Source organism: Mycteria americana, chromosome 16 (assembly GCF_035582795.1).
Source record: "Mycteria americana isolate JAX WOST 10 ecotype Jacksonville Zoo and Gardens chromosome 16, USCA_MyAme_1.0, whole genome shotgun sequence".
NCBI lineage: Eukaryota > Metazoa > Chordata > Aves > Ciconiiformes > Ciconiidae > Mycteria > Mycteria americana.
This window is the reverse complement of record NC_134380.1, coordinates 14124349-14150094: the sequence shown is the minus strand read 5'-3', so window position 1 is coordinate 14150094 and position 25746 is coordinate 14124349. Positions and strand designations below refer to the sequence as shown.

The following is a 25746-nucleotide window of genomic DNA, read 5'->3' as shown; positions in this document are numbered from 1 at the left end:
CGGAGCGTGAGAAATGAGCTGGACTCTGCCGTGCCAAGTCCCAGACCCTGCGGAAGGGCAAGGCAGCAACAGGAACGTCTCCTCTGGAGCACGAGCTCCACGGGTGCCGCGCTGCGTGTGGACTCCAGCCCCCAGGAGCAGGACCACGGGCGCTAACAGCCACAGAGCTGCATCAGAGCAGGGCTCTCAGCAAAGCAGGACAGGAACCGAGCCCCATTTACCTTCTCCATCCCCGACTCTTTCACGGCTTTGTCCACGATGTCACGAACGTCATCCTCGAACTTGTGCAGGTTCAGCTGCAGCAGATCCGCGAGGGTTGTGTCCTCGGACATGGTGAAGTTCACCTGGAGCAGAACCGGCACCGTCGGGGCATGGACTCCCCTCCGCGGAGAGGCAGCCCAGCGACTTGCCCAAATGAGCTCGTTAACACCCACGTTTAAAGACCCTACACAAATATTTGTGTATGGCCAGCTTTTAAAAGGGATTGCGTGCTTCCCCTGATGGATGCAAGTCTCGGGAGCCTCGCGGGTCAGGGGTTGGAGCCAGGGAAGGGCGGGAGGGCTGAGAGCACCTTGGTCGCCTGCACGAGCTCACGCCAGTGCCGGTCCCTGATGGCCGGGTTCTGCAGCTCGTTCACGGCACGCAGGGATGTTATCATGTTCTTCACGCTGTTGTCCAGCCCTGTGAACGCATCCCAGCTTCTCATCTCCTTATCCAAGCTCCGAATGTCTTTAGCAAATTTCTTACAGTCGATATCCATCTGCTCAACATTGATATCCTTCCAGCTAGTGGTCTTCCAGTCGTCGATGCTCGTGTTAACCTGAATTCGGGAATACATTTTCACAGGACGTGCAATTAGCAGAAGCATTCCTGCCCAGGACGAAGAGCAGTATACCCAGCGCCTGCACACCCCGTGCACCCGCCATGCCTCCCACACGTGCATACCCAGCACCCGCACGCCCGTTGCACCCACGCTGGGGTGCGCAGCCTCTGCACCAGCAGACCCGCTCTAACGCTGTGACAACCTGCCCCGTGTCTCATCCCACCTCTCACGGCAACGAGGCTCTCGGAGCAGCTACGACAATTGCACCTTTGGCTGGCAATGCCCAGCTGGCGCAGGGTGCCCACGCCGGGTGCCCACGCCGGGTGCCCACGCCTGCCGACAGCAGTCTGCTGCCAAGCCCTTGCCTGGAGGCGGTGTTGGGCATCGTGCCCTGGCACAGGGGCCAGCACCGAGCCCAGGGCTCCCCATCACCGCACTCAACCACAGACAGCTACTGGCAGCCACCGTCTGCAGCCACCGGGCAGCTTGTCACGGCCTCAGGAGCTTCTGGAGGACCAGCCCAGCACACCCCAGAAGCCTGTTCTGCACATCCCCGTGCCCCTGCCTCCTCCTGCCCTCCCCATCGTGCCGGCTCGCAGCCCACGGCACGTACCAGGACGATCATGTCCCAGAGCTCCTTCAGCAAGCGCACTTCCCTGCGGCATGCCTTGAGCTGTTTATATTCTGGGACCGACACTTCGAACAGCCCGGCTGACTTGGACAGGGCGGCCATGTTGCTCTCCATGGCGGCGATGCTCTTCTGTTGCTGGCCGGAGAAAAAGAAAAGGTCTCAGCCAGGCACCACGTGCCAGGGACATGTCTCGTACCCCGGCGATGGCTCCGTCCCCGCTGCAGCGTGGTGGGGACAGGAGAGTCGCTGCCGCCGGGCCAGACCCCCCCGTTGGGCTGGGACCCGGAGCCGGAGCCGGAGCCGGAGCCGCCCCCAGCCCCCTCAGCCCCCTGTGTAGCAGCACCCGGCGCACGGGGCCGTGGGCAGCCGGGCAGTGCCGGCGGGGACGGCGGCAGCCCTGACGTCCTCCCCTTCCTTACCTTGTTCAAGGACTTGTAGGGGTCTGGGTCCGTGTATGAAAAAGGGGCGTTTTCCCTGAACCTCTCCCGGAAGGCGTGCTGCCGGGCCTGCGCGGGGAGGACGGGGCTCAGGGGGGGCAGCTGGGAGCCGGCAGCTGGGGAGAGCAACGGCGTCTTCCCGAAACCACCGGGAAGCTGCTCGCTTGTCCCCCTCCCGTCCCCAAGCCCCGGGGCGGGCACCTCGAACTGCTGGCACTTCCTGCGGATGATGTTGACCTCGTTGGCTTGCAGGGGAGCCGCGCTCTGCTTGACGCGCAGGGAGAGCTTCTTGACGCCGTCCCAGTGCTCGGGGAGGTCCTGCAGCGAGCACCGCACGGTGTCGGCAGCCTGGCCCCGGGGAGCCCGCGCCCAGCCCCCTGCACCCCGCGCGGCTCACGTGGAGCTGCAGGTGGATCTCCTCCGGCATCTCCTCTCCGTAAGCGCTGAGCAGGGCAACCGTCTCCTTCAGGGGCTCAAACATGCCGTCGGTCGCCGCCTGCCGCTCCTTGACCCTCATCAGGTGCCCCATCACCGCCACCAGCCCGTCGTAGTCTCCCTCCTCCAGAGGTTTACTCAAGCCGGCGTTCGCCTCTTGGATGAAATCCCGCAGCTCCCGCAGGCTGGGAGGAAGGCAGCGGCGCTCACCAGGCGTCCCCGCTGGGGCTCACGGCCGCGCCCACGCTCGCCTGGGGCTCGCTCTGCCGGGCACGGCCCCCGGGGACGCGCGCCTGCGGGCCGCCTGGCAGCTTCACCCGCGCCCCCACGGCTCCGTCCCTCGGGGGCCAGCCCTGCCGCGGCACACTGTGGTGCCTTCGCCAAAGCCCGGCCGGGCTCCGGTCACCGGGAGCGCCCTGTCCCCGGCGGAGGGCTCACCAGGCTCCTACCTGGTGGTGACGTGGCTGGCGAGGTGCTGCCGAAGCGCCAGGCCCCGGCGCCTGACGGCACCCAGCAGCGCCTGCTTGAAGGGGCGGCAGTCGCTCTGCAGCCACCCCCCAAACACCTCGGTGTTCGCGAACCCCGACACCTCCTCGCACAGCGCCTCGCACGCGTCGATCTGGGGACGAGAGCTGGTCACGGCCCGGGGCCGGCACCTCCCCGGGCGCCCAGCACCTCCACGGACACCCGGTGTCCTCCAGGGCACCCGGCGCATCCCACGCACCCACCCCATACCTCCTGCTGAAAGAGCTGGAGGGACGGGGTCCCGGGGGCTGGGGGCTCCTCTGGACGCGGCTCTGGCTCCTCGGGGCCGGGGGCACTGCCCAGGGCGAGGAAGTGCTGCAGGAACTCCCCGGGGTCCTCCAGCCACAGGTGGGCTTGCTCCTCGAAGCCGGCGCCGTACTCCTCGCCTTCCGTCATGGCGCTGACCACCAGTGACACCACCTCCTCCCGCATCCTGCTGAGATCCGCCTGCTCCTCCAGGGTGGTCTGAAGGGACGGGCAGAGCTCTCGGGGACCGGCTCAGGGGACCGGGCATCCTTGCCCACCTCCACCTCCAGGGAGGTGCTGCCCGCCATGAACCGACCTTGTAGCTCAGTTTCCCTTCCAGCAGCCGAGGCACGCACGCCGCGGACGCGTAGGTATCGCTGAGCAGGCTTTCGACCAGCTCCAAGAAACTGTTCTCATCTCCCGCCTCCAGCGAGGGACGGTACCGCACTCTGCCGTCGCACAGCTCCATGCGCACCTCGAACAACGGGGCCACGCCGGCCTGAAAGAGGTCAGTGCCCTGCACGGTGCGTCGTGTCCCGCGGCCCCCCGGCCCCCGGCCCCGCAGTCCCCCCGTGGCGGGGACGAGGGGGGACACCAGCACCTCCAGCCCTCGCTGCCCAGGTGTGCCGGCGAGCACCGGGATGGGCACGTTTGGCCACCAAACACCTGAAGAAGCTAACGGCGAGCGGTGGGACATCCTGGGCACGGGGCAAACCGGGACCTACGTCAGGGGCCATGTTGGTGAGCAGGAGCTGCAGAGATCTGTGGACGAGTCTGAAGAGTCCATCCAGCACGATTCCATCGATGTATCCCACGTAGTCCAGCCATATCTGCGACGACTTGTCAGCCTTAAGTAGATCTGCGTTCTCCTGCGAGCAGAAAAACCCAACGAACGCTTGTCAATGAACCCAGCAGAGGCACCAGCTCCTAGCACTGCGAGCGAGTCCTCTCTGTTGGCCCCTGCGGGTTTGTCCTGCCGGGCTGTCGCACAGATCCCGCGTCCTTCCCTTCTCCCAGCTGTACGACACCAGGAGCTGCAGCCGAGACCTCAACCCGAGAGGGCGGAGGATTTCTGGAGTCCGCGTGCGGTGTTTCACGGTCCGTCGCTGGAGCCTCGTCTCAGCAGAGACCGGAGGATCGCACCCCAGGTTCGAGTCCAACGCTCACGGTCGCAAAAGCGGGGACACCACTGGGTTCAGAGCATCGCAGCACGCGAGCACCGGACACAGCCCTTGTTAAACCAGCTCCGACCGAAGCGCCCTGGGACGTGCCTCACCTCCACCATCTCCTGGATCGTTACACCTGCATCCCTAACGGCAGCATAGCGCTTGGTTAAGGTGTTTGTTTTTCCGTCCAGGTCCAAGAGCGCTGCCTCCTTGTTGTCCTTCCTTTCAAACAAGGGAGCGGCTGAGCACTCCTGCGGGGAGAAGACGACAGGGCTGCTCCGCCGTGCTGGGGAAGGGTAAATCCCTGCAGGAGGCTTCCCAGGAGGGCGCTTGTAAAGCACCAGTAAAAGCTACCTCCATCAGCTGGGTGATACGTTCCACGTTTAACTTCGCCTTCTGGACCCTGGCCTGCAAGTCGTACAGGATGTCCCTCATCTCTCGGATGTACTCCGTGACGCCTGGGAGGAAAAGGCACGTCCAGGCTTGACGGGTTACGCAGATGCCTCCAAGGCAGCGAGCCGTGGCCGGGGCACTTCGGGGCTATTCGCCACGGGGGGGGGGGGGGCACGCTGTCCAGCCCCCCGCCTCACCCACCCTCCCGCGCCTGTGGGGCGGGGGTCCGTGTTTTGGGTGTGATGACTGTGGGGACCCGAGGGCAGCTGCCGGGCAGGAGGTGGGACGGTGCCGGGGGCCAGGGCCCCCCCGAACGCACAAAGAGGACCTCCGGCCTCGGGCGGCCAAGGGCGGGGTTGTACCTTCGTGGTGCCAGAAGAGGCTGTGCTCGGCGCTGGCCAGCTGGCCGTCCACAGCCTCCAGCTCCCCTGCCACCAGCGGCAGCTCCACCGGCAGCAGCCTCCGCTTCACCTGGGGGCAACGCGTCCGCAGGTGAGTGCTGCGGGTGGAGGAGGGACCCTGCTCCCGCTGAGACGCGCTCGCTAGGGCACGGGTTTTACGGAGGAACGGGGTCCCCACCCCACCGACACGGAGCCTGGGGGGGCAGAAGGAGGCCGGCGTGCCGCAGCAGCAGCAGCTTGGCCCGGCCACGGGACGGGCAGGGACCCGGGGTGCCGGTGCCGTGCCCGGTGTACCCCAACCCCTCCAGGCTTCCAGGGCCTGTTTCCCAAGAGCCTCTCCCCTGGGGGGTCCCCAGCCAGCCTCAGCCTGGCCAGAGCTGAGGGCATGGAGAAGCCGCTGGGTTGTCTCCCCTTCGCAACCTGCCTCGTTGTACCAGCCAACGATAAGATCCAGGTTGTCCACAAACTTTTGGAAAGTCTCATTTTGAGCAAAGAGGCTCTCGGCACTGCCCGGGATATCCTTCCGCTGCTGGAAGTTCAAGTACTTCACCTCCCGCAGAACGGCGACGAGCTGCGAGACACATCGGCCGGAGACAAGGTTTGTTAGTAAAACCCGAAACGTCTCACCGCAGCCTCTGAGAAAGTCAGATTTACATTCAGGAGGGCGATCGCTGGTGTTCCCCTGCGCCAGGCTGGCTGCCGGCGCCAGCACCGACCTCTTTGCTGAAGTTCACGCTGAGGAAGGAAGAGCCGGGGTCCCTCCGGATCAGGGGCTGCTCCAGGCTGAAGTGGCAGTCCTGGCCGGCTCCGCACGCCCACTCCTCGTAGACCTTCTCGCGGTAACCTCGCAGCAGTCCCACCATTTCTTCGTACTTCCTGGACACCAGTCTAGCTTCGGCACTGACCATCACACTGCCAAGGTCACGACAAAGAATCAGCTGCTGCGGTGCAGCGCGGGAGGAGACGCGCGCCGGGTCGGATCCTGCCCTGCCTGCTGCCCCGCGTCCCCGTGGGGCGACGGGGTGGCCTGCACGTACGGGTGATCGATGGCGAACAAGTCCCTGTGCGGCCCCTCCAGCCGCTGCTGCAGTTCCAGAGCCCACTTCAGCTGCCCGGCCACCGGCGGCATGTTTCTGTTGATGGGCGGCATGTTTTTGTCGGTGGGGGGGCCCCCCCCGCACGGCGGCGGGGAAGCGGTCTGGGCGTCGTACAGCGCCTTCACGTCATCCAGCTCGGCGCTGAACATTCCCAGCAGGGCTGAGTAGTAGGGGGACACCTCAGCCTTTATCAAAGGTCGCTCCAGCAGGGAGGCAAACATGTGCACCAGCTGCGGGAGGAAGAGGCGGCGGCTTCTGGGCTCCGGAGCATCACCGGAACGGCCCGGTGACACCCCCACGGTCGCTCCCGAGCGCGCGGGTGCAGCGTCCGGGCTGCAGGCAGTGCCTGCTGCCGGCCTCCGGCCCTCGGGCAAGGACGCCCCGCGCCCGAGGGCGGGACCCGTCGAGGCGGGGGTGGCACGCGTACCTTCACGGCGGATGCCAGGCAGTTGCAGTCATCAAAGCCTTGGCAGAAGATGGTGGCCAGTCGCCTGTCCACGTCCTGAATCTTCTCCTGGAACTCTGCAAAGTCTTTGTTCAGTTGCTGCCAGTAAGAGCAAAATGATTTAAGCCGGAGCAGTGGAAGCTCTGCGCTTCCTTCCCAAATCCTTCCTGAAGGATTTGCTGAAGCCAGACGCCCCGCAGCCCCGTGACCTGCCCCAAAGCGAGCCCAGCTCTTCCAGCGTGTTCTGGCAAGCCATTTCTTTTTTAATTAGCATATGCATACACTTCCGTACCAGCATTCACTCACCTCTTCCGCAGGATCTAAGGGATCGTATCTGCAATCAGCAAAACCCTTGATGAGTTCAGAGACCTCCTCGTAGATCTGGAACACCCGGCTCCCGAGGATGTTCCCTCTCACTCCTCCCAGCTCCGCCTTCTCCAGCTTCAGAAATTCGATAGCTGTCTGGTACAGCTCCTGGCAAGCACGAACCATCATCTCACCCGGCTCCTCTCAGTGGCAAACCCCAGCTCCCCGGGCCCCGGAGCGGCAGCACCGGCACAGGGCTGCGTCCTGCGAGTTCACCGCTCCGAGGAGCGTCCTTCCCGGGGGTGATCTGTGGCCTGGCTGGGGGTGCCCGTCCAGCCCCGGGCGCACGGGGGGTGCGCTGGGAGCGATGCCGCTGCGCTCCCGGCAATGCACCGCTGCTGGGCTCCCACCTCCCCCCTGCTCCTCGCCTGGGCCGGCGGCCCCAGCCCACCCCGGGGCCGGAGGGGAGTTTGCCCCTGTGCCGCTCTCGGGGGAGCAGCCCGGCGCCCCCGGGGCAGGGAGAGCCCACACGGGCCTGGCGCCGAGCCCCAAAATGCCGTGCTGTCACCTCAATGGTCTTGAGCCTGTGCAAGAAGGAGTCCGTTCTCCTGAAGACGAGGGAGGGGGGGAACTCCCAGAGCTGCAGCTCCTCCTGGAAGTGGAGAGGGGCTGTCAGGGAGCGGAGCTGGCACGGAGGGGGCCAGCAGACCCACAGGCGGACCCACACCGTCCCCCGCACCCACCGGGAACAACGTGGGCATCAGGTCAGAGCAGTAAGTGCTGTAGGACTGGAAGAGCTTCTCTATGGTGGAAATGCTCAGCCTGATTCCCCTTAAGGCCTCCTCGGTTTCTCCTTGCAGCCCCTTCATCACGTCCTCGGGGCTCAGGAAGTTACGGGTCTAGGACAGGCAGATGCAGGCAGGGGCCGTCGGCAGAGGGGAGCAAGGGGGCTTCTCCTGCCCGCGTCCACCCTCCGACCCACGGGCTCTCTGGTGGTTGCCTGCAGCCCACACCTGCCCCAAACCTCCTCCCGCCCCACGCGGGGGCTTTGCCGGCCCCTTGTTGGGGTGCCTGCGTGACCCCAGCTGGCTGCCCACGCCTGCCCTGTCACCCCTCCTGCTGAGGGTCCCGCAGCGGGGCGGCTGGCGGAGGCAGTGGGGGCTCAGCGCTGCCCTGCCCCGTCCCGCTGGAGCTGCCGCCGGGCCCGGGGCTCTACCATCTCCACGAGGAGGTTGCAGATCTCCTGGAGGATGACGATGACGTGGGCGGGCGAGCTGTAGTGCTGGCAGCGAGCACGGAGGAGGCGGACGGTGCACAGCGCCCTGTCCACGCAGGGCTGCAGCTGCAGGAGCAGAGCCTCGTTAGGGCAGGGCCGCGGCCACGCTAACGAGGGTCGGGCAGAGCCGGGGTGGATCTGCGCCCGCCCGCAGCCTCTGGGGCTCAGCGCTGCCGCCTCTCCCCAGTCGAGGAAGCCAGGCGGTGCCTGGTTGTTTTGCCACATATAACTTACCTGGGAGTAATCCGCTTGCTCCATCTCTTCCAGCAGGATCCGAAGCGGTTGCAGGTGGAGGCTGACATCTTTGGCTTCCTCCAGGCCTGGGCCGGGGGAGAAATTCTGTGTCGGGGATGGGGAAGCCTCGCCGGAGGGGCGAGAGGCAGCTGCCCGCCACATCGCCTGCGGGCTTACCAGCGCTGACGTCCCTGAACATGCTCTGGAGCGCCGGCCAGTAGCAGCTGTTGGCCTTCTCCAGCATCTCGGCCAGCGCCGTCACTCGGGGCGAGAGCAGCTGGGGGGCAGAGGTGGCACGTTCGGCACCGGGGACACGTGGCTGCCAGCCCCCGTGGGCGAGGCGGTACCTGGTTGTTGATGCACTGCAGGTTGACCGTCCTCGTGTGCCAGAACTCGAACTCTGTCCCGGGCAGGGGGTGCAGCCCCTCCAGCAGCGGCTGCGCCGAGTCCTTGCTCAGGATGTCTCTGATCTGGTGGGACCACTCGATGACGATGGTCTCGATGGAGTGCAGCACCGAAATGTCCACAGGCCCCGCCAGGCTGAAGGCAGACGGGCTACGCTCCAGCACCGGGGCCGGCCCCGAACCGCCCCGGGGGAGCCCCGCTGCCCCAGGAGCCCCGCGCACCCGCCTGCAGCCACCTCCGTCGGCACGGCCGCCCGGCACGAGCCGCTCGAAGGGGCTCTGCTGCTGAGAGGTGGCTGTGCCCAGGGATGCTCGGGGCCCGAGCTGGCATTCTGGCTCCCATCCCTCCCAGAGGGACTTGTGCTGCCGCGGGCCCCTGCCAGGCGTGGCTGGCACCGAGCGGTGCTGGCACCTACCAGTCCAGGGCAGTGCTGGAGTCGTGCCGGCCGTCCAGGTGCTCCGGCAGCGGGAGCAGCGGCTTCCCCTGGACCTTCCCGCCCATGACGAACATCTCGTTCTTCAGCCGCTGGGCTTGTCGCACAATGTCCTCCACCACCACCCCAGGCCAGCCCGCCACGTTCTCCTCACTCAGGAGCAGGGGGGACACAACCTGGAGGAGAGGGCTCGCTTGGGCGCTCGGTCAGGAGCACCAGCTCTCCCGTTGCAGAGGGCAGCGTGCAGCCGCGCTGGTTTGCACAGCGTCCCCTCTTGCCGCCTGTCCGAGCCCAGCCTCAGCCCAGCCGCAGCTCCGGCAGCCACGGATGGGTTTTGCTGATGCTTTTCTCGTCCGCACAACCAGGGGTCCCCTCACCCTGCAGTGGGTTTCCAACTCACGGTTTGGGAAGCGCTGGGAGCGGCACAGTGAGTGCACCTAGCGGGGTCAGGGGCTGGTGCACGAACAAAAGCCCCCGGCACTGAAGAGGGGGAATGGCGGGGGCTCCTGGGGCCTGACTCGGCTTTCGGGTGCTCTGGGCTGGCAGTCCTCTGAGCAGGAATATTTATGGGCGGTTTCAGAGAAATCCACTCAGACGTTTCCCAGCTGTGGGGCGCGGGTAAAGGGGAATTACGCTGAGTTTTTAAAGCCGCGGGGCGGAAGTGATCCAGCTGGGCCCCAGGAGAAAACCGGGCTTGTGACCTTCACCCAGCTCTGCGTCCTGGTGGGGCTCGGTCAGCCCACCGGCACAGAGGGGCGGGCGGCCGGGAGCCACCGCGAGGCCAGGGCCAGCGCCTGGGGCAATTTTTCTTCTATTAATTTCTTTTAATTGCCTTTTGAGCCCACCTAAAGTTTTGGCTACAGCAGCCTGCAGCGGGTGTCCAGGCGGCAGCGGCGTGCGTGGGGGGCTCAGCTCGTCCCGCCCGCCCCGAGCCTGAGCCCGGCGCCCACGCACGTGGGCAACCCACCTCCTCCACCACGGTGATGAGCTGCTCCACCGGCGAGGGGCCAACGTCTCCCACCAGCAGGCTGCTCTGACAGTTCTCCTGGGTGATGTTCTCCCTCTTCTTCTTCACGAAGTAGACACCCTTGCCCCTGAGGGCAGGCGGGAAGCAGGCGGTTGGCAGGAGCTGCCCGGCGGGGTTCAGCCCCAGCACCAGCTCCAGCACGTCCTGCTGCTTGAAGAACTCGTCCAGCATGGCCACGGCCTCCTCGCTGCCCACAAACTTGCTCCACTTGTCCGGCCGGACCCGCAGCAGCAGCGTGGTGAAGCTCTCCAGGAAGCCATGCCGCTTGTCCAGCGCGGCCGACATCCCACCGGCACCGGGCCCGGCCTGCTGGGGGGCAGGTGAAGCCCCGCTCAGCCAGGGGCTGTGCAGACCCCACACCCCAACCCCTCCACGGTCCCCTCGCCGCTGCCCTCAGCCTTCTCTCTGCACGCCGCAGCCTCGCAGGGAGCTGCCGGCCCCATCTCTGCCTGGCCCCGTCGCCCGCCCGGCTCCGTCGCCCCATCGCCCGCCCGGCTCCATCGTGCCCCCCAGCCTGCCCCATCCTTGGCCCCGTCACCCCCCAGCCTGCTCCACTGCCCCCCGGCCTGCCCCATCCCTGCCTGGCCCTGCTGCTCCCCTGCCCTGCCGCACCCCTCAGCCCTCCAACAGCCTCCAGCCACTGTCCACAGCCCAACCGACACCGGCTGCAGCCCAACCGACACCGTCCACAGCCCAACCGACACCGGCTGCAGCCCAACCGACACCGTCCACAGCCCAACCGACACCGTCCACAGCCCAACCGCCTCGGAACTGCAGGGCTGCCCCCCGCCCCCGCAGCGTCCCTGCCTGGCGTCCCTTGGCGAGGGCTGTTTGCCCACGCACCCACCACCGCAGCCAGACTCACGACAGGGTGCCAAGGGCCGCCCTGTCCAGGGCGGGCAGGGCCCGTGGCGGGGGCTGCCCCCGGCTCTGCCAGGCTCCCCACCACGGCCCGGGTCTCTGCAGGAGCGGGCGGGCGGCCAGGCCAGCCTCCCCCAGCCCCAGCACGTCCAGCACGGGCTCTGTGGGTCCCGGCTCGCCCTTGGCCCCGACTTAGCTTTCGGTCTCGTTCCCACTGACAGCTGGAACAGCCGGGGGAGGTTTGCTACCACCGGGCGGGTGGCACGCGGGATGCAGGACCAGGAGCCATCCCGACCCGGCACAGCCCCCCCGCACCCCGCGGCGAGGTCCCCAGGGAACCCTCCCGGTGGCCGGGGGAAGCTGAGGGAGCCGGCGAGAGCACCGGGCACACAAACACCTCCCAGCGCACCACGAGAAGAGAGGCCTTGAACGGGAACAGGCCGAGACTCAAACCAGGACCATGTCGGCCGCAGCACTGCCGGCTTCATCCAACGTGGCATCGCTGCGGGGCTGGGCACCAAAATCTGGGGGCTGGGAGAAGCACGAACCCGGTCGCAAAGCCAGGGCAGGGGGCAGGGGCTGGCGGTGGGGGGCCGGGGGCTCCTGCCCGTCCCGAGCCGCGCACAGACCACAGGAGGCGGAGGCTGAGTGCGGTTCGGCGTTTATTTGCTGCAGATCCTCAGCACTAGTTTACAAGGCCGCGGCAAAAAAAAAAAAAAAAAGGTTAGAATAAAAAATCCTGCCATCCCCCGCCCTCTGGAGAGGCCTCTGCACAGAACAACCTGACATACAAAATAATCTAAAAGGAGAAAACTATACAGGAGTATTTACACCTCTGATAAATAGACTAATACTGATCCAGGTGCCTCTCTCCAGACCGTGAGCAGCGGCCGGGGGAGCAGGACGAGACACGGGTGTTTGCGAGGCAAGGCAGGGGGGCTGCAGCCCCCGGCCCGGCCAGGCCCCTCGGCAGCAGCCGTGCCTGGCGCAGGCTCCGGGCACGTCCCACCACCGGCTCAGGAGCGAGAGCTCGTGTTCGAGGGGACGATGGCCTCCCCCGGCACAGCCTCCCCCGCCCCTCGCCAAGGGGATCGCGCCGCAAGGACGTGCCGGGGGCGATGCCACCCGGTGCTGCCGGACCAGGGCCCTCACCCGAGCTCCGGCATCCCACGGCTGGGCGAGGACACGTCTGTGCCCCACGTGGCACCACTGCGCACCGTGACGATGACAACTTCCCGCCCTGCAGCTCTCCCTGCGCCCGCAGGGACCGTCCCCGGCGCAGGGGACACCGGGAGGGTCCAAGGCAGCCGCGTGGGGAAGCCCAGGACAGACCCAGGCCCGCTACAACGAGGGCCAGGAGTCGTGCCTCCGCGGGGACACCCCCGAGCCGCCCTGGGGCTGCCGCCCTTCACCCTGGCGCCTGCAGCACCCCGAAACCACCAGCTGCTGACCGCCAGCTGTTCACCTTCCCGACGGGACACCCCCAGCGCTTCAGGACACGGGTGCTGGGGGGATCCGGCAGCGCGCGCAGCTGCGCGCTTGCTGGGGGGATCGGGAGCAGGGAGGGCGCCCGTGGTGCCCCGAGGCAGGAGGGGAGGACGGCACACGCACACGGCACTCCCCATCCTGCAGCCGAGCCCGGGACAGGACGGGGCTCCCTGCACGCAGCGGTGTCGCTGTCCCAGCTCCAGCCCGTGAAGATGCTGTCCTGGAGATGAGGCAGCGATGGGGGGGCCAGAGCCACCGAGACGCCTGTGCCCCCTTCTTCCCACGGTAAAGAAACTGCGAAGCTGAAGCTGGGTCCTGGGCCCCGGGGGCCAGGCTGCAGCGCGGCGCCGGCCCCGCAGCCCTCCGGGGAGGGAAGGCGCTCGGGCTGCCGGGGGCATGCCGGCCTCGCGGGGCCAGCGGGGGCTGCTAGTGTCTCTTGGTGGAGGACACCTTCTTCTTCCTGGCGGCCAGCATCTCGTAGAAAGGGTCCCGGCTGATCGCTGCCCTGGCAGGGGGAACGAGGGCTCGGGTTAGCTGTGCGGCCAGGTGAAAGCTGCTGTAGCGTTGACTCTGACCTGCCTGGCAGGGCCTCGGGCAGGTCCCTCTGTGCCCCGGGGAAAGCCCGTCACCCCCGTCCTTGCAGGGTGCCCCAGGAAGCGCTGCCCCCCCTCGAGCGCAGCAGACAGGTCCCCGCCGTGCCCCTGCCCAGCGCCGTGCCCCTGCCCAGCGCCGTGCCCCTGCCCAGCCGCTCGCTCCTCCGAGCACTCACTTGATGCACTTGATCCACTCCTCCTTCTCCTCGGGCGTGGGGGCGGAGATGCGGTACACGGTGTGGTTCCCCTCCACCACCCGCCCGTCCGCCTCCGTCTTGCAGGCCTTGATCACCTGGTCCTTGTTGTCGGGGATGTAGAGCTCAAAGCAGTTCTGGGAGGGAGGAGACCGTTCAGAGGCAGCCCCCGCTTCCAAAGGGGGCCCCAGGCTGGGAGGGATGAGGCAGAGCACCGAGGCCGCGGGCGCTCCCCTGGCACAGCCACCCCCAGCGCAGCAGAGAGGGACGGACGTGCCGCGACCGTCGCCCCAGGGCCCCCGGGCGTGCCCTGCCCCGCCGCCAGCCCCGGGCACCGCAGCGACCGGCCCCAGGTCTGCACCCGGGCACCGCGCTGGGTGCAGGCAGCGACTGCCGCGGGGGGATCCCTCGGGGGCCGCAGCACCTCCCAGCTTTCCCTGCCCTGCTCCTGCCCCAACCAAAGCACCAGGGCTGCCCCCCCCCGCCCCGGGGGACCCCGCCGCAGCACTCACAGGCTTCTTCGAGTCGTCCACCTCACGGATGCTCAGGTTCTCCAGGGGGATGATGCCTCGGGGCTCTTTATCCTGGTGGGGCCAAGCAGAGGCTTGAGCTGCAGGCTGGACGCCTCCAAACCCCGCCCGCGCGCCCCGGGCAGGGCCGGGCGCTGCAAACACCCCTGTCCCGGCACCCCTCCGCCCAGGCGTCCGGTGCTGCCCGGCCCGAGGGCCGCGTCCTGACCCCTGCGGCCCCCGGCACCTCAGCGTGGCAGGAGGCAGCTGCCAGCCCCGCGCCGGGACGCCGCGCCCAGTCCGTGCCACGCAGGCAGATGAGCGCCGGCCCGGATCCGGCGCCCTTCCCTGCCCCGGCTCGGCACACCCCGCGCGAAGGACACTGACCGTCGTGTACTCGAAGTAGTAAAGGCAGTTGTCGGTCAGGATGAACCAACGTCGCTTCCACGTCTTCACCCTGCCTCCTGGGAGCAGAGAGGGGCAGGTCGGGCACGGCCCCGGCAGAGCGCGGCCGGGGCACGCGCCCGGAGGCTCGCGGCACACGGAGGCTACGGCAGAGCTGGAGCCCACGCAGACGCACACAGACAAGCACCGGGCACCGGGGCGCAAGCAGAGCCAGGCAGCCCGGCGGGCGCCGGGCGCAGCAGCAGCAGGCAGCACACACCGCGCCGGGCAGGGCACGAGCAGGAGCGGAAAGCAGATGGGATGAAGATGGAGGCGGGGGGGTGGGGGTGGGGGGGCCCGGCCGGGAGCGCTGCACCCATTCCCACCCAAAACACTGATTCAGCGTAGCCAGAGGACACTGCAGCCAGGCAGCTCTCGGGGGGATGCAGGGGCTTTCTGTTCGCACTGACCGCGGTCCCGCCGTGCCCCAGCCAGCACGGCCTGGCGCTGCGGCAAGGCACGAGCCCAGGGCCACGGCTCGCAGGCTTTTGGTCAGAGGGAGTCTCACAACCGCCGCCGCGGAGGGAGAAGCCGCTCCCTGGGCTCAGGGACCGCTCGCCTCCGGGCCCGGCTCCCCCTCCACCGCGCCGGCGCGCCCTGGCCATCGCAGCGGTGCCGGACGTGCTGCCACCGTGGGATGAGCGGCCGGCACCCCGGGGCCGGCGCGGGTGCGAGGAGGCACCGTGTGTGCCGGGGGCCGTGCTCATCTCCCCCTCCCCACCGGCAAGGCCCCGTGCTTCCCTGCTCCCCCGTGCCAGCTGGCCGCCCACCCCAGCGTCCGCCCAGAGCCGGGCTGGGGCCAGCACCTCCTGGAGGAAAAACCCTCTCTGCCTCCCTCCAGCCAAGCCCACCCCAAAACCCGGGGCCCGACCCTCTCCAGCCCCCAGCCACCCCCAGAGCCGCCTCCTCTCCCGGGGCTGCGGGCGGGAAGAGGCCGCGTGCCAGGGCAGGGTCCCGCGGCGCAGGAGGAGCCCGGGGCTTAGGGCCCGCAGGGGCGCGGGGCTGCGCGGCGTCGGGCAGGGCCTGCGGAGCCGTACGGGGCCGAGGGTAGCACGGCCCCCGGGGGAGCACCGACGCGCCCCGGCACCCCGGGGCTGCAGGTGGCGGAGCCAGGGCAGCGCCAGCACCCAGCACGGGCACTGCCACGAGCCCCCGGCGCGGCGCAGGGCGCCGCGCGGACGGCTCCTGCCTGCTCCCCGCACCCATCCAGCTCAGGCGCTCGGCACCCCCTGACCCCCACGCGCAGGCCGGGGCCCTTGCCCGGGACGCCCCCGACCCACCCACGTCCCTCGTGGTGCCGGAGGCAAAGACCCGCCGCGGCCGGGCTGAGCTGCCCGTGGACACGGCGAAGCGTGGACGGGCGGGCGGCCCCCGCCAGGGGCTGGGCAAGGAGCAGCTGCGGCCGCGTCCGTCCCCGGGCCGGGGTTGCGCCGGGGCGGCGAAGGGGGCCGGCGGGCCGTGGGGAGCGTTCGGCATCGGTGGGGCTGGTACCTCGCATCCCTGCCCTGGTGGGGTCGGGAGCGGGGCCATCCCCTCGGCGGGCGAGGTCCCCGGGGCAGTGCAGGTGGTTAGCAGCAGCAGCAATGAGACTAATCACCAGCAATTAAAAACGAAAAGGAAACGAAGCCCCAGCGGCGTGAGCAGAGCGGGGAGAGGGGTACGTACCTCCTGGAGTTGGGGGCAAGGAAAGGAAGAGCCAAAATCATGGAAACATACAAATGAGGGAGAAAAGAAAATTAAAAAAAAAGGAAAAAAAAATAAAAAGAGGAAACCCCAAAGAACCCCCCTTGCCCCGCGCGGGTCAGTGGCGCAGGGCTGCAGCAGGGAAGCCGTGAGGGGCCGGGCCGGCGGCACCGCCGCGGGGCCAGCCTGCCCTGGCTCGCTGTGGCTCTGTGGGACCGATCTCCTCGGCGGGGGGGCACAGGGCCTGGCTCCCCCCGCCCCGTGGCCTCCCTCCCTGCCCCACGAGCGGGCTGAGCCGCGGCAGCCGGGCTGGGGCCCACGGCCGCTCTGCCGCCTCCCCGCCCCCCGCCAACGGCTCCGGCGGCGGCAGGTGCCAGCCTGGCCGTGCACGGGGCGCTCCCGCCAGCGGGGCGCTGGGCTCGCCCAGGGGCAGGAGAGGCAGGTCTGGGGCTCTCCCCCGTGTCCCCCTGCCCCACAGCTGGGGGTCCTTGCTCAGCCCCAGGGCCGGGCTCTGCACCGGTCAGGGCACGGTGTGGGGATAAGGCCCCTCTCCCATCCCGAGGGGGTGGCGACACGGCAGAAACACCCCCCGGTGCGAGGACAGAGCCCCGACCCCAGCGAGAGCCCCAGGGAAAGGCCCCCACCAGACCCCGCTCCTGGCAGCACCCCGTCGTCCCCCCTCGCTTAACCCGGGCAGAGGATTCCCCAGAGCTGCCGAGAGGAGAAGCCACAGGAGCCAGGGCGTGGAGCGGGCTCGCCGGCCTCGAGAGCCGGGCTGTGCAGCAGGGCCGCGGGGATGCCATGCACGCTGCCTGCATGTGGAGCCGGGATGCGGAGGTGATAATGCTGTGGGAAGGTGAGGCAGGGACCGGTCTGTGGCATGGAGGGGGGAACGCACGCAGCCTGGGGCAGCTCGCCGCTCGCTCCCGGGGGCCTGCTCCGACAGGACCCTGCTGTGGCTCGGTGATGAGACAGGCCTCGCGGTCTCTGCTCCGACACCGGACTCCAGTACCAGCTCTGCGCCCCGGGGCTTGCCCAACCTAGAGGCAGAATCCCCCGGGACGCCCACCCAGCCGCACCGCAGGGCCTCATCAGCTGTGAGTCTGCTCCTGCTGACCACCCCACAGAAGACGGAGCGCTGCTGGACCTACGGACGCCTTCCCCATGGGGGCTGCGCCCCCATCTCCAGCCTCTCACCCCTCCACAGGGCCACGCTCCGAGGAGCCAGGCCAGCAGGCGAGGTGCACGCAGCCCAAGGGCATTGCACCCCGGCCCAGCTCCTCCCCAGGCCACGTCCGCCCCACTGCCAGCACTCACCTAGCTTCAGGAGCCAGCCCTCCCGGTCGGGGTTGAAGAAGGTGTGGGTGAGGTCGTTGCCATCATCTTCAGGGATTTTGAAGGGTTCGTTCTTGATGCTCTCATAGAGATTCTGGTACAACGACACATGGCGTCAGCTCTGCTCCGCCCGGGAGCCCTGCGGCAGCCCAGCTCCGCAGCCCAGCCCTGGCCCCTCCGCGTCCCGTCCCTCACCCGGAGCAGCTCCTCGGGTAGGTCCCCCCCATCGTTGATGCCACGGTTCATGGCGATGAAGCGCTCCGCCGTGGGTTTGTCCTTGACGTTGGGGTTGTGCAGGCTGGTGTTCAGCATGATGATAGCGAAGGAGAGCACGTAGCAGGTGTCTACGGGGGCAGAGATGACAGTCAGCCGCGAGGCAGAACGGCCGGGGAGAGGGGCTGGGGCAGGCGCTCACCCGTGGACTGGAAGACGCCGGGGTTGCACTGGCAGTACCGCTGGGCAAAGGCCTCCATCATCCGGTCGATCTTCTGCGCCTCTCCGGGCAGCCGGAAGCTCCACAGGAACTGCCTGCGAAGAACAAGGCGTTGCGCTGCTTTGGGGGCTCCAGGCGCCCTCCGGCCACGCTCCCGTCGCTATGGCCCCCCACCAGCCCGCTGCCCGTCTCCCCGATGGGACGCGGGTCAGCTCCCGGCCCGCTTCGCTCACCGCAGGGCCTGCACGAGGTTGAGGTCAGTGAACTCGTGCAGCTCCACGAAGGCATGCAGGACTTGGATGTTGAACTCGTCCCTGCGGGAACAAAGCCAGAGCACGAGGGATGCATGATCAGCAAGTCCTGTGACTGCCGAGCAGCCCCACGTCTCCCCGCCCCGCTCCAGACCCTGCTCATTTGTGGAGGGAAACCTGCAGCAACCCCCCCACTCGAGTCCTGGGCTGCTTTGCACACACCGGCCTCTCGCAAGTGCCGGCCATGGATCGAACAGCCCCGCTGCTGGCCCTCGCACCCAGGGTGCCCAGCCCCCCAGGTACCCCCACTCAGCTGCCCTGTAAGCTCAAAGAGCTGCAGCTCTTCGAGCTGCAGTCCCGTCTCTCAGGCGGTGAGAGCCCAGGGCACCCTCAGGAGACCCGAGCCGCCCCAGGCCAGCGTACCTCTCGCCGAGGTAGTCACCAATGGCTGTCTTGTTGAGGCCCTCTCCCTTGTAAAGGAACTGAGCGATATCCTCGCACGTGTTCTTCAGCAGGTCGTTTTCGATCAGGAACTGGATGCCCTGGAGCGGTGCAAGAGGCACTGCTCTGGGGCTTGCTGCTGACCCCGCCAGCCTGCCTGCTGCCTGCCCAGCCCCTGCCCTGGCTGCTGGCTCTGCCCCGCACCCAGCGGGTGGCCGGGCACCTGGACCGCGAGGTGGCAGAGCCCAGCACGGCCCCAGACGGGCTGGTGAACTGCCCCGCTCCCCACCCAGCCCGTCCCGCAGTACCTTCTTGGGATCCATGTTGAACTTCTTCCTGCCCATGGCCACCTGCTTGTTCCTCTGCATGTTTTTCCTGCAAGGCACAAAGCAGCTCTGAGCGCCCAGGAGGGGCCCGGCTGCCTCCTGCCCACCCCCTCGCCCCTCGGGCAGCGCACCGCGGCAGCCTGGGCCGAACGGGAGCCGAGCAGCTTTGACCGGGCCAGGCCCCCTGCGTCCAACCTGCACGGGGGGAAGCTGGCACGCTGCTCCGCCTCTCTGCCCCACTCCGTGCCAGAGCGGCATGGGGCTGCCCTCGGCCTGCTGGGCCCCAGAGCAAAGAGGAGCTGCCGTGCCCCGTCCACGGGTCACCCCGTGCCGAAGGGGTGCCGGGTACAGCATCCCGGCGGGTCACCTCTGCGTGGGGGGAGGCTAGGGCAAGCTGGGTGCGGCGGGGCTCTGGGGAGAGCAGCCTTCAGCCCCCAGCGGGGCCGGCGCGAGGGTGACGGCTCTCACGCCCCAGTGGGTGATTGGAAACAACGCTGGGAGTCAGCTCCCGTCGGCTGACGGGACCCCCTAATCCCAGGCTGGCACCGCTTGCGCCAGCTCAGAATAACAAAGCCCGACAGTCGCCGTGGCCAGACAGAGGGGCTGAGGCCTGGAAAAACAAACCTTCGGAGCAGCCCGGTACCCTGCTACCGCTCCGAGGAATTCGGAGTGCCTGGGAAAGCCACCCGCACCAGCACCCACAGGATGGGGCCGCACCGCTCAGCCGCCCGCGGCTCCCACACGGCGCGAGTGAGCCGGCGTTCAGGGCCGGCCTCGCCGCAGGGGAGGGGGCTCAGCGGGGGCCCTGGACTCAGCGGAGTCCTGGGCAGAGGACTCACCGCTCCTCCGTGGACCCCAGGTTCTCGATCTCATTCGTCACCTCTGCTATCTCATCTTTCAGCCGCTGAGGGGAGAGAGCGCGCTGAGACAGGAGGTGCCTGCCTCCCTCCCAAGCCCTCAAGCCCCCCAGCCCTGACGGTAGCCCCAGGGCCATTCCCCAGGAGGCCCTGGCAGCCCCTCCTCCCGTCCCACCCCGAGTGCTTCCCTGGGGCTGAACCAGCTCGGGGGGCACTCGCGGGGGGGCTGGCTGCACCCCGCTGCTAATCCCCCTGCAGCATCGCCGTGCTCCGAGCGCGCAGGAAGGAAGAGATTCAGAGGTTAACAAAATTACCCCCTAAGCCCTTTAGATCATGCCCAGCATATGGCAGTAATTAGCCTCTGCTGCGTTAATCAGGGACATGACTGACGAGCGTCCCAGATGAGCACTGACCTCGCAGGCGCTTGCCAGGGCAGTGGCCTGGCCCAGAGACACGGTCCCTGCCCGTGCCAGGGAGGGACTGGCACGGAGACGCCGGTGCCCCGGGCCGCGGGGATCGGCACAAGCGTGGCCCGGAGCTCTGCGGGGCGCGAGGAGAAGCCGCGACCGCCTCGGCCTGGCAGGGCAGGCCGGCTGCCAGCCCAGGCCCACGTCCCCTGCTGGGACCCTGGCCCCGGCCCCGGGGCCCCGCAGAGGCAGTGCTATCAGGCAGTGGGGCAGCAGGTCATGGGCTCCCTGCAGCAGCCGCTGGCGTCCGCCCCACGGGCCCAGCTCGCCCTGCCCCGTGCTTCCAGCAGCTCCAATCCTCTGCCCCAGCGGGTCCACGAGAGTCCCCACGGGCCACGAGGGGAGGGCGGCTGGCGAGGAAAGGGGACAGGAGCGCAAACCCGACCCATGGCCCTCCCTGGGCCTGCTCCTGCATGGGCTCTGTGGGTCTGGGGCACTGCACCCCGATCCCCCGGCCATTACAGACAGCCCTGGCCGGGGCAGCCTCTCCTCCCCGTCTCACTTGGGCCACCCTCCCCTTTCCCAGCAGCGGGGCGAGGGACCCTGGATGGGGCTGCAGGGACCCTGCCCAGTGACACGGGCCCGGAGATTGTCCCCTGCCTCCCAGGGGACAGCCCCGAGCAAGGAGCTGCCACGTCCAGGACAGGGGGATCGTGCATGCGGGCGGTGGCCCTCAGCATCACACCTGTATGTCAGCCAGCAGCTCCTGCTTGCGGCGGCGGATGTTCTCCAGCTCCTGGCACTCCTCCGGGGTCAGGTCACTGGGCACTGAGCGGAGACACAGTCAGGTCAGCACGCGTGGCCGTGGGAACCATCCCCGCCAGGCTCCAGCGCAGCCTCTGCTCCCGGCCGGCAGCCCGGGACCTGTCAGGAGCTGGGACGCGGAACTGCCGGGTGCCCGGAGGAGCCGGGCTGGCGAGTGGTGCCCTCGGCCCCGCAGAGCGGCCAACTGCCACCGATGGCACGCAAGGAATGTGAGGGCTAGGGCATCGCCCCGCTGGGCTGTGGCAGCGGCTGCAGCGGGGGAGCCGGGCACTGCTGGTTCCTGCTGATTCAGCCCGCGGCGGCCCGGCAGCGAGGGCAGCAAGGACCAGCATGGCCCCTGGACCAGCTCCAGCGCTCCTCCCCCCGGCCCCGGCCCCGGTCCTGCCACCCTGCCAAGTCCAGTTTAACTCCGCTCTACCCTAGCCGGGCCGGTGTCGGTGCCTGTCCCGGTCCCTGCCACGGCTGGACGGCTCTGCCGTGTCCCATGGTACCGGGCTCCGCACGGACCTGGAGCCCTACAGGTTGCTCTGCCGCACCGGGCCAGCCCCAGGGAAAAGCAGCTCCTGGCCGTCCTGGCAGCCCCCTCCGTGCTGGATCCGTCCTTCCGAGCCAGGGCCCAGAGCCGGCAGACCCTCCGGACAAAGCTCGCCCACACACCGTGCCACCTACACCTCCCTGGCACCCCCTCCCCAACACCATCCCCGAGGCTCAAGCCTGGGGCCGCCACACGCTCCCCCTTGCTCCCGGGACATTCCTGGCGCTCCCCGCTGCGTGACCTGCTCTGCACCGACACGGCAACCCGCTTCTGTTCCCTCCTGTCCCCAAGGTCACCCGCTCCTCCCACGGCACTCCTGGCCCTCGCCTACCACCCATGCCTCCCACCTCTGCCAGCAGGTTCCAGCAGCTCCCTCGCACGCCACACCAAGGCCGCCCGTGAAAACACCGAAGCACCGTCCCTCCAGTGCCGTCCCCGAGGGAGGCGGCGGCAGCACCCCCTGGCTCGGCCCTCACGCTGCTCCCTGCCCAGGGGTGCTGGGGACAGGCGCGTGGCGGGGCTGCCACTGCCCTCTCCATCCCCAAACATTACCGCTCTGTTCTGCCGAGGCCCTGCGTGCCACCACGGCCGTGGTCTCCAGGCCACCGCTGCCGCCACCCCAGACTCACCTGGAGCGTCCCCAGGGCGGCCGCCTGCCCTGTCCCGGCGCCCAGCAACGCCACGTGCCTTTGGACCGGCACCGTCCTCAACTGCGCATCGTTTCTCCCCGAGCCGCCACCTCCTCCGTGGGAGCCGCACACGCCCCCGGGGCGATCACAACCACGCAAACCGAATCTCTGAACTCAGCAGTTCCCTGGCTGCGCTCGGGCTTTCTGACGAGCTTCCTCCTTTGCAAAAATCCCCCGCTGCCAAGGTCAGTGGCAGCCTCGGCTTGCAACACCATCCCTCCAGACCCGACGGCAACACCTCCCAATATTTTCAGTCTCCAACGCTAGAAAGCACGAACCAGACAACCTGGCTCATGGCAGCAGGTTAAAAGTTATTTAAACTTAAAATACCGGAGGCCTTGCCTTATACATCCAAGCACCTTTCGCGCACCCCAGTGCCATTCCCGCAGGCACTCGGCCCCTCCTGCCCGGCGCCCAGGGCACCCGGCAAGCCCAGGCTTGCTGCGGGAGGGCCGAGCTGCATCGCACACCCGTTGCCAGCCACTAAACCCCCTAAATCCCTGGGCTGCGGCGCGCGCCGCAGGACCCTCCCGCCTGGCCGCGGCCGCAGGCGCAGGGGAGGTGAAGTTCGGTGCCGGGGCTGGACCTGCCCCAAGGCGAGCCGGCCGAGGGCGGGAGGCTGGAGCCAGCAAAGGGACCCGCTGGCACTCGGCCGATGAGCAGCAAGGGAGCCCTGGCAGGAGCAGCTCTGCCTCCCCTGCCCACCTGCGACCGGGCAGGGGTCTCGGCAGGCCCCGGGGCAGGCGCAGCAGAGAATGAGAGGCTGCAGGGCAGAGGGGGCCAGCGGGTCTGTACCAGGGCCCGGGAAGGTCCCTCCCCACCCGCGCTGCTGCGGTGGAGGGTGAGCACTCGTGACAGCCGCCCAGCCATGTCAGCAGCAGCCAGAGGAAGAAAAACCCCAGACGCAAGAGCTTTTCTGGGGAAGGAAGAGGGCGTTAACCCTTCCCCGGCACTCTGTGCAGCACCCACCCCGCAGCGCCGAGCGGAGCCCGAACGGCTCCCAAGAGGCTGGCGAGCCTCGCCACGGGACGCAGGGAAGGGGAGGCCGGAGCACGCGCTTGCTGCCCCGGCTTCATCCCAGCACAGGAGTTGGGGCACAGCGACCGCGGGACTGCGGGGGTCCCAGTGCTGACGCCCGATCCCTGCCAGCACGAGGCCCCAGCGCAGGGCCCCGGGGGCTCCCACAGCTCCTGCTGACGAGAGCTGAGCCTGAGGACCCTGCACACGGCGGCAACAGGAGGGCAGCAAGGGGCACTGGCAGGATTTGTCCGTCTGTCCCGGGCTCCGAGGTCGCTGGGGGCTGCGGCAGCTGGGAGCAGGAGCGGGAGCAGGTCCCCCGCTCCCGCCGTGCCCTGCACAGAGCCGAGCCCCCCATGGCGTGCGGAGGCCACGCTCGTCCCCCGTGCTCCTCCCTACGCCGCTGCCCTGAGACAAGCGGGCAGGGCCAGTGGCACGGGAGCGGGGCAGACACGGAGCCACCTGCCCACCTCCCCCTCGCCCGGCCCCACCAGCCTCCCCGCGTCCCTGGGCCAGGCTCACCGCTGTCCTCCGCCCTGAGCACCATCCTGGCAGGCCGTCTCCACCGGCTCGGTCGGCTGTGCCCGTGCTGCCCGCAGCTTTGGAGAGGTGCTGCTGTTTCGGGGCGCGGGCACCTGCCCGCCCCGGTGCTTCCTGGGGTGAGTCAGGGCCGCGCCGGGCCAATGAGCTCCGGGGCCGCCCGGGCGTCATCCCGGCCTCGCCAGGAGCTGACACCAGCAACACCCTGTTCCTGCCGCAACGAGCCCGGAGCCGCCAGTGCCTTAACTCCTCTGCTCCCGGCTGGGCGGGGAACGGGGCAGCCAGGGCCCTGCTCCCCATCCTCGGCCCCGGGGTGGGGGACGTGATGCATTGGGGTCCCTGCCAGGCCGGCGCTGGGGGCTGGCCCAGCCCTTCCCTCCTTGGGGCCTGCCTCCGAGCACATCCTGAGCTCGCTGCGGCAATGCCGGGGTCCCCTCCCCTGCACCAGCTGGGGCCCCCCACCCCAGCAGACCCCCGGCCCTGCCCCACAGCTCCCCGTCCGGCTCCGCCAGACTCCCCACTGCAGGTCCAGGTCCTGCGCAGGCTGTAAGGACCGAGCCCCGGGCAGCACCGGCAGCGCTGCGGGGACCACCGGCGCCTGCTGCCCTTCTGCAGACTCCACGGCAGCGCACACGGCCGGATGGGACCAGAACGGGACCTGAGCGAACCCCCAGCATGTCCCTGTCCCACCGTCAGCTGCCTGGAGAGGCCGTGTGAGCCTCGGCCGCCTTGACTCAGCTAAATCCTGCTCGGCAGCGTGAGATGGAGAAACAGCACCCAGAATGCCGGCTACGGAGCAAGGGGAGGAAGGGCTGTGGAAGCCTTGCGTCGGTCCTTCGGCCCGCAGCTGTGCTGCACCGCTACTCAGCCCTCGCGCCGGCCCACGCCATGCCTGTGCCGGGCCGCGCCGCAGGGGCAAAGGCACTGGGTTTAGGCAGACCATGGGGACGAAACCACAGTGCCGGCAGTGGCTGTCACCGGGCTCTGCTGCGGGGCACTGCTGCCCGCCGCCACCGTGCCCCATGGCTGGGGGACCCGCGGGGCCCCAAGAAACTTCCTGCCCGTCTCAGCACACCACATCCTGTTTTCACCGCGCTGTGTGCGCATCCTGGGTTGCGTCAGCCCTGTCCTTCCCCATCGACAGCTGAGGTGCGTCAGGAGAAGGGTTCGGGGACAGGCAACTCCAGGAAAGACCCTCCCAGGTGGCCGGGCCCCGCGCCCAGAGCCAGCCAGGGCCCTCGTGCTGCTTTGGCACAGCCGTGCCCGTCACCCCCGCTCCCTGGGCCCAGAGCCTGGCAGGGAACCTGCAGCCACCGCCACTGCCTTGCTCCCCGGCAGCTCCGGCCTCCTGCACCCCCCACGCACAGAGTCCCGGCCCGCGGCGTGGCCGGGTGAGCACCGGCTTGGCCACGTCCACATGCACCGAGCACCGTGCAGGTGCCGGAAGCGCCGCCCGGCCGGCACCTCGCTTGCTCTCCGCACCGTTCGCCGTGCTGGGCCTCAGGTGGAACAGAGCCTGCTGCTGCTTGGCCTCAGCTGCCAGCAGGGCGCAGGGCTGGCCGGAGGAGGTCTTGCAGCCCCGCGCCCCACGGCACAGCCACCCCCGGTCCCACGCTCGGGCAGGAACCCACAGGCAGCAGCAGCTCACAGGGGCAGCCAGCCCACAACAGCAGCCCCAACGCAGCAGGCGCTGGGCCGCCCTGCAGAGATTTCGGTTCGGAGAGCACCGCCCCGAGCTGCCCTTGCAGCCACACGCACTCGCAGCGGCGAGGGCGGCCGAGGGCTCGTGCGTTGCCCAGGGCAGGAGGGCGAGGGGCTGGGACGGGACCTCCCACAGCCGCACCGGGCTGCGTGCACCCTCCCGGCCACCGCCACCGGCTCCCGAGCACCCCCCCATCCCAGCACGGCACCCGGCGCTGGCGCAGGGCAATGGCACGCGAGGTGGCCCAGTGCCCGGCCGTCCTGCCGGGGCTCAGCGCTTCCAGAGGCCCGAGCCTGGGGAGGCCGGCGGCGTGCGGGGGAAGGAAACGGCAAGACA

At 68.8% G+C, this 25746-nt stretch overlaps 4 protein-coding genes across 7 annotated transcripts in view; all 4 read right to left on the bottom strand.

Annotated features, from left to right (window-relative positions):
- Positions 1-5107, bottom strand: part of LOC142417786 (dynein axonemal heavy chain 17-like) — a 33753-nt gene extending 28646 nt beyond the window's left edge. Inside the window, exons 1-13 of the mRNA XM_075518807.1 lie at positions 5019-5107; positions 4618-4721; positions 4374-4514; positions 3823-3966; positions 3414-3596; positions 3062-3316; positions 2776-2945; positions 2289-2511; positions 2093-2209; positions 1874-1960; positions 1437-1589; positions 572-820; positions 222-344 (exon numbers count right to left, since the gene is read on the bottom strand). Of these exons, the coding sequence (XP_075374922.1) occupies positions 222-344; positions 572-820; positions 1437-1589; positions 1874-1960; positions 2093-2209; positions 2289-2511; positions 2776-2945; positions 3062-3316; positions 3414-3596; positions 3823-3966; positions 4374-4514; positions 4618-4698 (1926 nt within the window). The 5' untranslated portion in view covers positions 4699-4721; positions 5019-5107. The remainder of the gene's footprint in view (positions 1-221; positions 345-571; positions 821-1436; positions 1590-1873; positions 1961-2092; positions 2210-2288; positions 2512-2775; positions 2946-3061; positions 3317-3413; positions 3597-3822; positions 3967-4373; positions 4515-4617; positions 4722-5018) is intronic.
- On the bottom strand, positions 4850-9335 carry LOC142417714 (dynein axonemal heavy chain 17-like). The gene is made up of 13 exons (XM_075518665.1): positions 9236-9335; positions 8763-8955; positions 8593-8692; positions 8416-8501; positions 8122-8247; positions 7649-7804; positions 7474-7557; positions 6906-7073; positions 6582-6698; positions 6095-6384; positions 5774-5969; positions 4976-5628; positions 4850-4922 (listed from the first exon to the last, which is right to left on the bottom strand). Exons 1-13 carry the CDS (start codon positions 9328-9330, stop codon positions 4850-4852), a joined length of 2337 nt encoding a protein of 778 aa, XP_075374780.1. The 5' UTR covers positions 9331-9335.
- Positions 9336-11786: 2451 nt separating this feature from the next.
- CYTH1 (cytohesin 1) overlaps positions 11787-25746 on the bottom strand; it is an 18845-nt gene continuing 4885 nt past the window's right edge. The window contains exons 1-13 of one of the 3 annotated variants that reach the window (XM_075518830.1): positions 23691-23855; positions 20848-20930; positions 19678-19742; positions 18821-18887; positions 18495-18613; positions 18054-18134; positions 17803-17915; positions 17583-17731; positions 17370-17481; positions 14313-14389; positions 13929-14000; positions 13399-13553; positions 11787-13134 (exon numbers count right to left, since the gene is read on the bottom strand). In XM_075518830.1, the coding sequence (XP_075374945.1) occupies positions 13056-13134; positions 13399-13553; positions 13929-14000; positions 14313-14389; positions 17370-17481; positions 17583-17731; positions 17803-17915; positions 18054-18134; positions 18495-18613; positions 18821-18887; positions 19678-19742; positions 20848-20930; positions 23691-23715 (1197 nt within the window). In that variant the 5' untranslated portion in view covers positions 23716-23855 and the 3' untranslated portion in view covers positions 11787-13055. Of the gene's footprint in view, positions 13135-13398; positions 13554-13928; positions 14001-14312; positions 14390-16724; positions 17093-17369; positions 17482-17582; positions 17732-17802; positions 17916-18053; positions 18135-18494; positions 18614-18820; positions 18888-19677; positions 19743-20847; positions 20931-23690; positions 23856-25746 lie in introns of those variants that run through there. The other 2 variants (XM_075518831.1, XM_075518832.1) reach the window with 2 other exon arrangements.
- USP36 (ubiquitin specific peptidase 36) overlaps positions 19677-25746 on the bottom strand; it is a 22100-nt gene continuing 16030 nt past the window's right edge. For both annotated transcript variants that reach the window (XR_012778116.1, XR_012778117.1), the window contains 2 exons: positions 20848-20930; positions 19677-19742 (listed from right to left, as the gene is read on the bottom strand). The gene's annotated coding sequence lies outside the window, so the exon portion shown is untranslated. The remainder of the gene's footprint in view (positions 19743-20847; positions 20931-25746) is intronic.